This window comes from Phlebotomus papatasi, chromosome 2 (genome assembly GCF_024763615.1).
Source record: "Phlebotomus papatasi isolate M1 chromosome 2, Ppap_2.1, whole genome shotgun sequence".
NCBI lineage: Eukaryota > Metazoa > Arthropoda > Insecta > Diptera > Psychodidae > Phlebotomus > Phlebotomus papatasi.
In genome coordinates, this window is record NC_077223.1 from 37,246,133 (window position 1) to 37,259,376 (window position 13,244).

At 32.7% G+C, this 13,244-nt stretch overlaps 1 protein-coding gene across 1 annotated transcript; it reads left to right on the top strand.

The window, feature by feature from the left end:
* The first annotated feature begins 2,809 nt into the window (after nucleotides 1-2,809).
* On the top strand, nucleotides 2,810-13,039 carry LOC129804062 (mitochondrial inner membrane protease ATP23 homolog). Its single transcript, XM_055851082.1, has 3 exons — nucleotides 2,810-3,065; nucleotides 3,126-3,583; nucleotides 12,804-13,039. Exons 1-3 carry the CDS (start codon nucleotides 2,920-2,922, stop codon nucleotides 12,998-13,000), a joined length of 801 nt encoding a protein of 266 aa, XP_055707057.1. The 5' UTR covers nucleotides 2,810-2,919; the 3' UTR covers nucleotides 13,001-13,039.
* Nucleotides 13,040-13,244: the final 205 nt, after the last annotated feature.

The following is a 13,244-nucleotide window of genomic DNA, read 5'->3' on the forward strand; positions in this document are numbered from 1 at the left end:
CATGAATCTCGTAGTACGTTTGGTAGAATGGAGACTCTAGCTTAATCCTTTAACGGCGTTATCACACTTGCACATTAAAATTTTAATGTGATTCACATTAATTGTCGCTTGTGAGCGTCCAAATATGTTATTTGCGTCTTTGAGTCACTTAATATTTGGGGTTTTTCTATTTATTGATAAAGAAGTGGACTTGGCCTGCAAAAATAAGTTTAAATTTAACTAAAGCATAAATATTTTTCACATTTAAAAATTTAAGAGAAAATCACATTAATTTTTCGCATTAATGCTATAAATCAATTTATATCAAATTTTGCGGGCCAAGTCTACCTTTTTATCAACAAATAGATCAAATTTTGAATATAAAATGATTCAAACACACAAATTACACATTTGGACTCTCACCAGCGACAATTAATGTGAATCATATTAAAATATTAATGTGCAAGTGTGATAACACAGTAAGGATGATTGAGTCACCGGTGACCCAAAAATGAAATTTTTCCTATGGCCTTCTAAAGTTCAGTTTTGCTCTTAAAATTCAGAAAAAGTGATTTTTTCTGACTTGAAAAAATCACTTTTTGACACTCTCATCCTCATTTAAAGGGTTAAAAATTTTGGTTTCGTTTAGATAAGTTTAAGTTTTTAAAATTTTTTTCTTCATTTTTTTGTTTTAGCTGATATATGTTTTATATTATCAACAATTAAGATCACATTTGCTAGAGAGTGTTCAAAAATTACCCTGAATTAGTATAAGGTAATTGACGTGTATGTATCGAATACACAGATTGGATCGTCGCCCCAGAAGTCCCAAATAAATTCATTTTACTGCTCAAACTCAAAGAGGGAGTAGTTATATAATTAAATTATTTTCGATCTTCTCATCGGCCTAGAGCTTAAACGTTAAAATATATCAAGTTCCGGTCTTCTAGGGAATATATCAAGTTCCGATATCTGCAGTGAAAACGTTGAAATTCTGTAAAAGAGGCAATTTTTGACGAAAACTGCTCTCAATGTGTAAGCACTGATAATTCTACTATGGATGGTAGGTAGAAATTTTCGTGTCGCATAGAAGTGCAAACAAAACAAATAAAATTGTATCAAAGAATAATGCGATATTTTAGGGCCTTGACAGACCTGAGGATTAGCCGAGAGACGGCTTCGCGTAATTATATTAGAAATAATGGTCAAACTACATTTCCATTATTTTCCACTAAGTCGTCTCTCGGCTTAAGTCGTAAATGTGTCTAGGGCATTAGAAATGAAAATGAAGGATTTGAGTGATTTTCAGTCTCGTGAATGTCAAGAAGGAAGGGTGGGGCGTCTTTATTCGCACTCATTAGACGAATAATTAAAAAAAAGTCATTTTATTTTGGAGTGACGATTCAACCTTCATGGTCGATACATGCTATTTTTTTGTGTCTATTAAATACGAAGATTTTGTAAACCGACACCCTCCCGTCACCATTACTGTGCTATGCTGTGCCACTCTCATAACAGCTTCATGAATATATTTTTTGCGATCTTTGGAAATCACTTAAAAGATATTTTCCATTCTTGTAAGAATAATTGAGTTAGTTCCTCAAGCCCCTAATTCCCTTTCTCATTCAATTTGGATGCAAATAGTCACTTCGAAAATTGTGTCTCAAATCAGATTGATTTAAGATACTAAATGCTATATAGCCTTTATATTAAATATAAATTTTTTATACACCACCAAAATTGTACAAACAGACGTTAAAATTATAATAAATTAGTTCTTTTTAGCTGAGTTTTGCAAACGTTTTTTAATAGCGAACACGTTTTCCTACTTATTTATTTTTTATCTTTGTTTTAATCTCCCTTTCAATACCGTTTTCAAGAAATTTGTGAATTATATTAAATATTACTGTAACTCGGTCTAACGGCTAAGATCAAAGTGTAGTATCTGTTCTTAATAGTTTGTAACCGGTTTTACGGCGGTGAGGAGGATACTAGTCCCACTATCAGAATCATGAATTCGAAAACCGTTCGGTGTAAAAGATTGATTAAAGCATTCGAAAGACATTTATAAAGATATTGTAAACCAAATAATTTGCAAAACGGCAAAAATTAGGGACGAATGAGAGGGTAAAAATTGGGAGTCAGAGAAATTTTTTTTAACGTTTTTCCTGAGCCAAACGTTCATTCGGGCACTCAATGGTTTAAGTGGTAGAGCACTCGCTCTATGATCCAAGTGTCCCGGGTTTGAATCCCCTTTAGGTCACCAGGAATTTTTTTTTCTGGCGTTAAAGGTGTTCGAATTGCATCCAGTGAGCTTCACTGCACTTGATTCCACGGGGCATGCTCATCCCGTATAAGAAAAAATTTTAATGGATGTTCCGAACTTCCCTTACGGGAAGGCCTAAGTTCCTCTATGTAAAGTTGTGCCACCATTATTATTATTTTTAATCGTCCTTGAAGGGTTAAAATTAAATCAACAAATGGATTACCATAACGATCATAATTCAAAGGGATATACATACATATTCTGCCTTGGCATTGGAATTTTCTCGAACGTTTTTCATAAAAATTTTGGAAGTGCCAAAAAAGTATTATTAGAAAGTGGTGTAATTGGGTGTAACACATTATTCTCAAAATAAACTTTTAGACTTGTGATTTCGTATAAATTTTAAAGAAAAATGTCTAGAAAAATTGATGTGATCCTAATATTAGTGTAGCTACTGTACATATTGGAAGTGTCAGCAGAAATTCTAAGGAAATCGTAGATTTCTCGGCAGATCTTCTTACTTTTGTCCTAATTGAGCTGGAAATATTTTCTGCTGCCTATTCATATGGCAGACAAGTTTTTTAATGTGTATGTTTATCTTGCATAACTCCGGTGACTATCTTTGTCAAATTTTCATAAAACTCCTGAAAATACTACCTAAACTTTAAGTTAAAATGGTGAGTGATAACCAGAAGAATGCAAAAACGCCAGAGACACTGGAGGTCAATGGTAATAAGGATGACACCAAGAATACAGCAAAAACGGACAATGATCTATCAAAGTGGGGTTATGACCTCTATCCGGAAAGAAAAGGAGAAAAGTATGAAAATGTCTTTTATTTAAATATATTTTCTAATAAAAAAATATCCACTATTTTTAGGTATAAAGCTTCCTGGTCGAGAGTTTTCTTTGGTGTGGAAGGACGTGAAAATATGGATAAAGTCAAATGTGAAAGGACCGTCTTCAAATGCGTGCAGAATTCTCCATTGGTCAAATTGATGATGGGAGCTCTGAGAAGTTCCGGTTGCCCTATAGACATCCGGAGGCACTTCTCGTGCGAAGTGTGCGATCCTTCCGTCACAGGCGGATACGATCCTGTTCTCAACCAAATTGTCATTTGCCAAAATTCTTCCCGGAGTGAAGGAATGGTACAAGGAGTTCTTACCCATGAGCTAATTCACATGTTTGATTTCTGCAAAAACGAATTGGACTTCCAAAATATTGATCATCTTGCATGTACCGAAATACGAGCAGCTAATCTGGCTCATTGCTCATTTTTGAGTGCATGGTCCCAGGGAGATGCATCGATGTTCAACATCAAAGCTGCACATCAAAATTGTAAGTTTTCAGTTAAAATTTCTTAAACAAAATTTCTCACTAAAAATTTTATTTTTTAAGTTGCTTTTAATAATATAAAAAATTTTTAAAGTCCCAATTTCTACGAACATAAAAATTAATAAATATTACAAAAGAATTTCGTGTTAAAAAATAGTGGTAAAGCGTCGCAGACTTTGCGAAGTGCTCGAACTCGTGACTTAGATGCTTCGCCTCACTGGCTTTCCAGTGAGAAATTTCTTCTTCAGTTTACCGGTTCACAGCCGATTTAAATTGATTTAGAATAACTCAAAAGAAAACATCACCCAAAATTGCTTAAGAGTAATAAAAATGAATTTGAGGTTAAAAATTAGTTATCGGTTTTGATCCGGTTTATAACCGATGGGAACCAGTTCAAATAATTTGATTGAAATTCCAAAACCTTTCTAAACAGCTGAAAAATGACCACATTCGATTGGAAAATATGCTCTATAGATTCTTTTTAACATTTGACCTTGAAAAACAGTTATTATGAATAATTACCAGGGGACGAGGACCCCCGAAGGTTCCAAGTAGCTATCTCTAACTGTTTGGTCTCTGTAGCTGGCGACCGCCGGACAGGCGGACGGAGATAACATACAGCGAGGCGTCATTTCTCAGAAATTTTCTAAAAAAGCGCGAAGATAAGTTGAGTAAACCGATCTGCAAGAATGTAAATGGAAATTTCGCGGTGTGAAAAAAAATCGAGAAATTTTATTATACTGCTCTCTCTGTGGAATTCGAGCAGTAAAAAAATATTGGTTCATTACTGGATTATGAACCGATTAAAATCAGTTGGAAGTTCAAAAATATATCCAGGATTCGAAGACTTTTTATTGAATTAAAATTTCTTTAAATCGCTTGACATATTTGCGTCCTAGAGGTCTCTTAGTTAACGATCTTGAAAAATCATTATAGGAAAGGGATAGAGGTAATTAACACTTCGAAGAACCCTAACTAAAAGTGTCACGGAAGGACCAAGTGGCAGCCGCTGCCACTTATCGGATTTTACATAATATTTTAATATTTTTACATATATTTTAACATTCGGAGCCTCAGTCAGTTCTTTTCTGGTGTCTGAATCAGAAATTTCACCTCCTTGGGTACTGTATCTAAAGATTTTTAACCATTCGATGTTTTCATTTTTATCAGAATCATGGAGTAAGGGAAAGTAGTCTGCCTTTGAATGCGGCAGCCTTTGAATATTTCAATTTTTCTCTTATTTTTCAAAGCAAAAATTCTACATATGAACAATAGTTAATACTATTAACTATTTTCTAATAACTTCGCTTAACAAAATGGATTTTGAGCTTTGGGAAGTAAGAGAAAAATTGAATAATTCCCAAAATTATTCATATTTCCCAATTCAATATTTCCCATAATTCTTCTCAATAATTTGCAAAAACACTTTCAATTTGTTCTTTTAAGGCTTTTATACACTAACGATCAAGAAAATTACATCTGCAGAACGTCAAACTTCCATATAAAATGCATATGGCAGCAACTGCCACTTGGTCCTTCCGAGTGCATTTTTTTGTTTTTGCAATATATTTACATTAATATTTAATTTTTATTAAAACTTTTATAACGAAAAAATAGCCAGATAAATTCTGCACGCATTCAATCGGGTCTCCAGGCGAAATAATATATTCTTCACTATAAAGAATAAAATTGAAAATTAAATTGGCAGCGGCTGCCACTAGGGTCCTTCCAAGTGTTAAGGTATGTAGATATTCCTGAATGAACCAGACGCATTTCGGGCCTTCTTGATCCCGTTTTAACACTGAAGTATCGGACCACCCTGGTATGTAGATAAAATTTCCGTCTAAAAATATCTAAAACATATCAAAACAGGCTTTGCGAAATGCTCGAACTCGTGACTTAGATGCTATACCTCAAAAGTATTTTCACTGAGAAAAAAGAGGGTGCGATAAATTTTTTCTTCATAACTTTAACACTTTTTAGGTGTAAAAATATATCAACATTTTTTAATGTTAATTTTACACCTTTTTAAGGGTAAAATTAACATGAAAAAGGGTAACTTTAACCCCCAAACACCTAAAAAGGGTAATATTTACACCGATTTTGGAACAATACTGAAGGGTAAAATTAACATTTCTGGAATGTTATTTTAACTTTTTCGGATTTCTCTCACTCAGTGTCCGCATCATTTACCGTTTACAGGTACTCAACCGATTTGAATCAATTCATAAATCACTCAATAGATTCCACAGAATAGTTTAAAGAGTAATAAAAATTATATTCGAACAAAAATTACTTATCGGTAGATAACCGGTTCATTACCGGTTCACAACCGATTTGAACCGACTTATAAATCACTCAAAATATTTCCCAAAACACACCTCATTTCACCTCAAATTTCAAAATATACCTCAAATTTAATTGAATTTCGTATAAAAATTACTTATCGGTTATGAACCGGTTCATTATCGATTCAAAACTGATTGGAACCGGTTCAGTTTTGTCGGAAATTCCAAGACCTTTCCAACGCCCTAAACATGACCCCATTCGCTTGATATGTGCTCTCTAGTGTCTTTTTAAACTTTGTCCTTGAAAAACCGTTATTAGGAATGATTCAACGCTATTTTCGTCCAAAGGCGAAATGTCCGCCTGGGTAATCTCTAAAACAGAGGTGTGCAAGAACCGTTTGAAACCGAACAAACCTCAAATGAAACTTGTTCGTCAATGGTCAAAACGCTACATGAACAAATTTATTTTGACGTTTATTCGGTTTCAACGGTTCTTGCACATCTCTTCTCTAAAACATATCCAAAAATGAAAAAAAATCGCACGACGCGTTTTCGAGTAATCCCAAAAAACATGGTTTTGGAGGGGAAGGGGAGGGGTGGGGGGAAAATGAGGGGCATGTTAACGATCCTTGGGTCGACTTATGGGGGGTCCCTCTTAGGTCCCAAGTCGCTATCTCTAACCGTTTGGTCTCTAGAGCTGATGACAGCCGGACGGACAGAGTGACGCCAGAAAACTCGAAACTTCAGCTTTCCAAAATTCTACCAAAATACGACTCCTTGGGGGGTAAGGAGTTGAAATATATATATAACTCAAAATCGAGGGATTATATACTCCTCTCTCCGTGGAGTTCGAGCAGTAAAAGGAGTAAATATTGTACTAAGAGTTTCTCAAAAAAGTCCCCCAGAAAAATGGTATGGAACGATTACGGGAAATATGAAGGACATATTAACAATCTCAGGATCTTCTGCTTTAAGTCCCAAAGAGCGACTAAATGGGCGGAAAAGTTTTTCAGCCGCCCATATATTCATTCCAAAGTCTGTAAATTACGGGTAATTATTTTGTTTGAAAATTTTTATTTATTTATCGTATACATTCTGCGGCCTTAGAAGAGGATAAATGGTGTGAGACGTGTGAGAATACGATTTATGATCCTTGATGAACCCTCCCATTAGTAGATATTCTTTGCAGATTTTTTTCTTTTTCTCCTTGATCTCTAAAACTATTCAAGCGATTCCTTTCAGTTTCGGATATGATTTGGAAAGAACATTTCGTCCACAAATGCCAATCGCCCTCGAATCTATCTAAATTCGTGGTATTTTGTTTAAACATGTTGGTTCATATTAAGAAGTTCATCTGCAGTACCCTGACTATGATTTCCGTAATGTTCATGAACTACCTGAAACAATTAATCCGTTTATTTTCAATTAACTAAGCTTCAATAGGTTATTTATAGAAATATCCCTGAGTGGCCTAGTCTTTTACATTTTACGAGCTTGAGTTAAATCATCATAAAGTCTTTCGAATGAAGACTAAGTTCAACCTTCAAACTTTTTTTTTCATATGAAGCATGATTTTCATTATAAATATTTAATTAAGTCTTCACAGGAGATTAGAATCTCTCTGATTTGAATGCTCAAAAATTCTTGGATGATGTTATAGTTGAAAGCACAAACAAATTAATTTGCTATTAATATTCACACGAAACCAAAATTTACATACTAAAACTTGTTTTTTTGAAAACGTGTGACACATTTTACTTTTCATGTGTATTATGGAATTATTGTAATATTTTCGCAGAAAAAATGAGATAGAAAAATAAATTTCCTACACCGGCAGTTTCATTTTCTCTTGGTTGTTTTTTAAATAATTTTTTAATAGTAGAATATTAGAATTTAACATTAGAACTTATGTGCTTGCAAGTACTTAGAGTAAGTGTGCCAAATTCCGGCCAGCTTGCAATTCCAGCCACCTTTTTTGTTCCTTGAATTTTCATAAATTTTTAGTTGATACATACTCTAGAGATTATACAATGCTAAAGAATAACAAAAAAAATGAAGCTTTGACAAACGAGAAGACGTGAAAATGACATTGGAAGAATTTCCCAAGGGCAAGGGACTATGAGAATGAAGGTGGCCGAAATAGGACACCAAAGCTATGTTTGCATTTTTATTCATTTTAAAATGTATTAAGAATGATTTTAAAGTAAATAAAGACGATAAACAGTCTAGAAGGTTCCAAACAACGCTCCATAAGAAGAAGTAATAAAAAAAATCAATTTGTATAAAAAATAATGTAATATTTTGCCGAAATTTGGCACATTTACCCTACGAATAAATGTTTGAAAAAGAATAAAAAATGCTCGTCAAATGATCAAGTTACGAACAATGTTTGTTAAAAAAGTACAAACTTTTACAATTTTTTTTGCAAGTTTAGATATTTACAAACATTTCGTAAATATCAATATTTAGTAGGAATTCACAAACATTAACGATTAATTTTACAAAATATTTTTTTCTGTGTGACATCTGGTTTATGGTGATCCTTCTTATAACTGGACATTATTTCGAACGGTCTTTTTTGTGATCATCCTAGTCCCTTCCGATCTCTCCAAAATCATGTTTTAGTATTTTCTCGAAAACAGTTCCAGCGATTTGTTTTATTTTCAGATAAGTTTTGAAGATAGTCCAAACGTTCATTTCTTTTGTAGATGCCTGTGATCGAAAAAATTTTCGATGGTGATTTTTCAAGGTCAAAGTTAAATTGTTCCTGACGGTGTATATTTCTTAAAAATCTTGATTAAATTTTGATTTATTTGAAAAGGTCTTGAAATTTTCAGTCCCATTGCATTGGACTCAAACGGTAATGAATCGGTAAAGTACATAACCTGTATGTGATTACTTGTTCGAACATTTTTTTTTATTTATTTGTCATATTTTCGACCTAGAAGCTAAATGGTAAGAGATAATGATTTCCAGTCTTCGATAACCCTCCCTAAGTCGATTAAGGGGAGTTTTTATATACTCTTTTTTTCTCTACTCCCTCGCACCCTTTCAAAACTATGTGTTTTCGGTTTAATTCGAGATCAGCTGTAGCGATTTTTCTTATCTTGGGATGTGATTTAAAAAATCTTTAGGCAGATATTTCGTTCATGTGCCAATGACCTTAATTAGCTCATTATTCTACCTATTTTTCAACGTGAAATGTTTATGTTTTAGACGCGTTGTATTATCCTTTGATTATTTAATTAAATGTGATAAAAACACTAATCGGGTTTTTTTTAATAAAATTTATAACCTGTGAGTATACTAAACGCTATACAAAATTTCAACATAATTTTCTAAGTTTTGAAAATAATGCCTTAACCTTTAAGGACGAATGGGAACCAGTGTGCCAAAAACATTTTTTTTTGACTATAGGAAGTTTTTTTGTACTCTAAATATAGTTTAAAAAATCGTCAGTTAAATCAGCATTTATCGTAACTTCATTTTTGCGATTTTGAGATATATACATATTTGGAATCAGCGTAATTTTGTATATTAAACGCACTTGTGAAAAAGAAACTTTTATAAGCCCAATAAAAATTATTTTAAACAAAAAATTATCGTAAGTGCCCTTAATTAACAAAAATTTATCAGAATTTGTCGTAACTTCCATTTTTGGGGAAGTTACGACAAATTTCCATACAAAATTTTCAATAATCAGCATTTGCCGTAACTTCTTTTGCTCGTTTGCGTGGCTTGTAATTTGCAGCAAAATTGCAAAATTTCTCAATAAAACGTTTATAAATTATTCCAAATATCGAAAGACAGTGCGAATAGTGTAACATGAAATCATTTTAATTCAATATTTGCGAGAAAAAAAGTGAGAGAAAATCCCTACCCATCTGTCATTAATTCAAAACAAAACAAGCGACGTGGCGCACAAAATTTATTCAATAAAACTTATGAAATAAAAGCTTTTAGGGACAGGGATAACAGTATTATTGACTAATTTAGTCAAATAATGGCGCTTATTATCACTAGAATAATTCAAATTGATATAATGCATTTTAGAAAATTGTCGTAACTTAAAGAAATTCCATACATTGGAAGTTACGGCTTTATAAATGATGGAAGTTACGATAAAATATTATTGTGCTTCTTTTAACATATTTTTCAATATTGCAGCTTTTAAATGATTTTATAAAGATTTTCTCGAGTTAACTTACAGTTTATTAGTGCCACTTTTATTATTTTGACTCAAAAGTGTCGCATTCGGGGCTCATTTTTAAGAAAAATAATATTGAACTGAAAATTTCGTCTCCTGAAAAGTTGTCAAAAGGAAGTTACGACAAATGCTGATTTAACTGACGAAATTAGTATTTATTTTTGAGACAACGGTGTCCCATTTGTTTTTAAAGGGTTAAAGTTAAAACATAAAAAAATGTCTCAGACATGTCAGCTCTCCCCTATTGCCATTAAATCAAATTCATTGAAAGAATATGGAAGGGCTGTGTGGATGTCAAGAGACATCCGGGCCCTACAAAAAACTTTAGCGAAGAGAAGAAGAAGAAGAAGCAATCGTGGAAATATCTATGACACTCTGAACTCTGTATTTTGGATTGAGAACTCCGGACTTTGATTTTCGGAATTTTTAACCTTTCGTGATTTTGGATTTTCGGAATTTTGGCTTTTTGGTATTTTGGTTTTTCGAGATTTTGGCTTTTTTGGATTTTGACACGTTCTGGATTTTGGTTTTAAGGATCTTGACCTTCAGATTTTGAGCGGGACCCAGTGAGAACTTTTTTTTTCGATCCAACTAATCTTAGTAATTAGCCTTCAAAAATTTTCTATGCGACTTTGAGAGAATCACAAAAGCATAAATAAATTTAAGTTACAAAGAATTAGATCTTACGATCATAAATCATGATAAGTATCCTCATTTTTGAATCGACATAACAATGTAAAAATGTTTATAATTTTTGTCTGGAGAAGGTTCATCTTTCAAAATTTTGGGCTTATATGGATCACTCTTTGTCTAATTGACAAAAAATCATAATGTTTATATTGGGGGAGACTGGGGCAAAAAGTCACAAAACCGATATTTTATTTTTTTACAAGCTACTCAAGCGCTTCAAAAATTTCTAATTAGCACAGTTTTTTAGGAAATTTACCGCTCTACAACTTTGTGAAAGTAATTTTCCTCTATTTTGTAAGGAAATACGTTTATCGAGCCAATTTCTAAAAGGTAATTTTGTGACCATTCTCAGAAATGCTGGGGCAAATAGTACCAAAAATGGGGTATTATCATATTTTGATTTCCTTTATTACGAGCTATCGTAAATTAAAAAAAAAATAGCTAGGTGACATATTTTCATAGGAAATTTATTCATCTACACCTTTGTAAAACATCGTTTTCTCTACGAGAAAAGTGAGAAAACGAGAAAAGTTCTTTTCAAGCTATTTTAGAAAAAAAAAACACACACAAAAGACTGCAAATCGTTTAACCAATGCAAACAACAAGCAGCGAGACAGGATAATGACGTTTCTTTTCGTCGTGAGACATCAGAAATTGCTTCACTTTTTTATTACTTTATGCTTTATACCTTTTGTTACTTTTTACCCCAAGTGGCCATTTTTAATAAAAGGATTTCTGGAGAAAAGAACTTCTGTGAAACTCTAAAAAAATAGCGGATTCGTATTCAAAAAATCCAAATTATTTAGAAAACATTCACCAGTGTATCAATTTTGGAAAATAAGTAGGTAATAATTGTTATCTTCTGCAAGGAAAATATTTCAAAAATAGGACTAAAAATTTCGATTTTTTTATTTTTTAAATTCCTTGTTCGAATTCTAAGAAACTTACGTCATTGAAGAAGGTCTATGGAGGCTATTTATAGAAAAAATTGAGCCGCTATCTTTTTTACCTTGGAAGATATTGAATTTTGAATTTTTCGATTTGTGACTTTTTGCCCCAGTCTCCCCTACTTTGGTCAAGGTATATCTTGCGAAATTCCCATTAGCATAAGATCATAGAATTCTAAAAATAAACATCTGATAAATGACAAAGAAGATCACAGGGAGAGCAATTATATATAATATCATGTATCAATAGAAAGAAAGAGAGAATAAAGTGGACGGACATCTAAAGAAGCAAGGAGTCTTCTTTATTTTCCAAATTCTGATTTCCCCGTTCAGAAATCAATTAAAGATCTCATATAATCTAATTTTCTTCTTATAGAATTAGGATGGAGACTGCAAAATCTAAATCTAAATGTCCTGTATTACAATTATCTACAAGAACATTTTTTTTAAAAATATTTTTAAATAGTTTAAATATCGATCCCTCAGAATATAATCCGAACAACTCGATTTTTTGCAAAATTCGTTTTTTTTGCTTTTCGGGTACTCCTTGACACCCTTTACCTTCCCGGTGAATATTATACCGAAAAGTTAATTATTCCCAAAGTTATATGGGTTCCAAATCTTAAAAAAACCTATGATCAGTATGTAAAATCTCAGTTTTAAATCGCTCTCCTGAAAAGTTGGCCATTCGCGAGTTGTTCGGTTTATATTCTGAGGGATCGATATGGTCTTGTTATTGGGTAATAAGAAAGCATCTTGACGACTAAGAATATAAGTCGAACAACTCGGTTTTTTTTTTACAAAAATCATTTTATTAGCTTTTGGGATACTTCTATATACCCTTTATCTTCCCTGTGAATATTATACTTGAAAGATAATTATATTCAAAGTTATATAGATTTTAAATCTCAATAATCCCAAACTTTGTATTTAAAAACTCAACTTCAGATCGCTCTCCTGTAAAATTTGCCTACTGCGAGTTATTCGTTTGTTATTCTGAGCCGTCGATCTCTAAAGAGACAAAAGAGTCAAGGGTCTTACCGGGTTTTAGGTTTCATTGCAAATGAATTGTTCTTGTTTTTTTTGTACAGGTGTCAAAAGCAAGGCCCTTGCATCAGTTCTTGCAGTTCGGAAAATAACAAAGGATGAGGCAATTGATGCAATTGAGAGAGTATTTCCCAAATGCTACGCCGATCTAGAGCCAATTGGACGACGTATTAGAAGAAATTCCCGAGATATGCACAATGCATTTATTGAAGGACCAATGTACGGATATGATGTATATTAGTGAGAATTGTAAAATAAATAAATATAGAATTTATGTAAACAATTGAATATTATTTGGTATTTATTTGCAAATGATAATGAAAATTGAATGAATGAGGATCATCAGCATTGCTATATAATAGGTATGTAAGCATGTAAAAATTGTGGTATTTATGGGACAATCTACGATCACAAGATATGTTTTGTCACTTTCGTACAATTTGGAGGAGAAGTGCGTTTCCCCAGCAGTAGCTTATTCCCCACAA

Coding starts and splice junctions, on each gene's coding strand:
- LOC129804062 (XM_055851082.1), top strand. CDS start 2,920: ATGGTGAGTGATAACCAGAAGAATGCAAAAACGCCAGAGACACTGGAG. Junction 3,066..3,125: donor CCGGAAAGAAAAGGAGAAAA/GTATGAAAATGT, acceptor CACTATTTTTAG/GTATAAAGCTTCCTGGTCGA. Junction 3,584..12,803: donor CAAAGCTGCACATCAAAATT/GTAAGTTTTCAG, acceptor TTTTTTGTACAG/GTGTCAAAAGCAAGGCCCTT.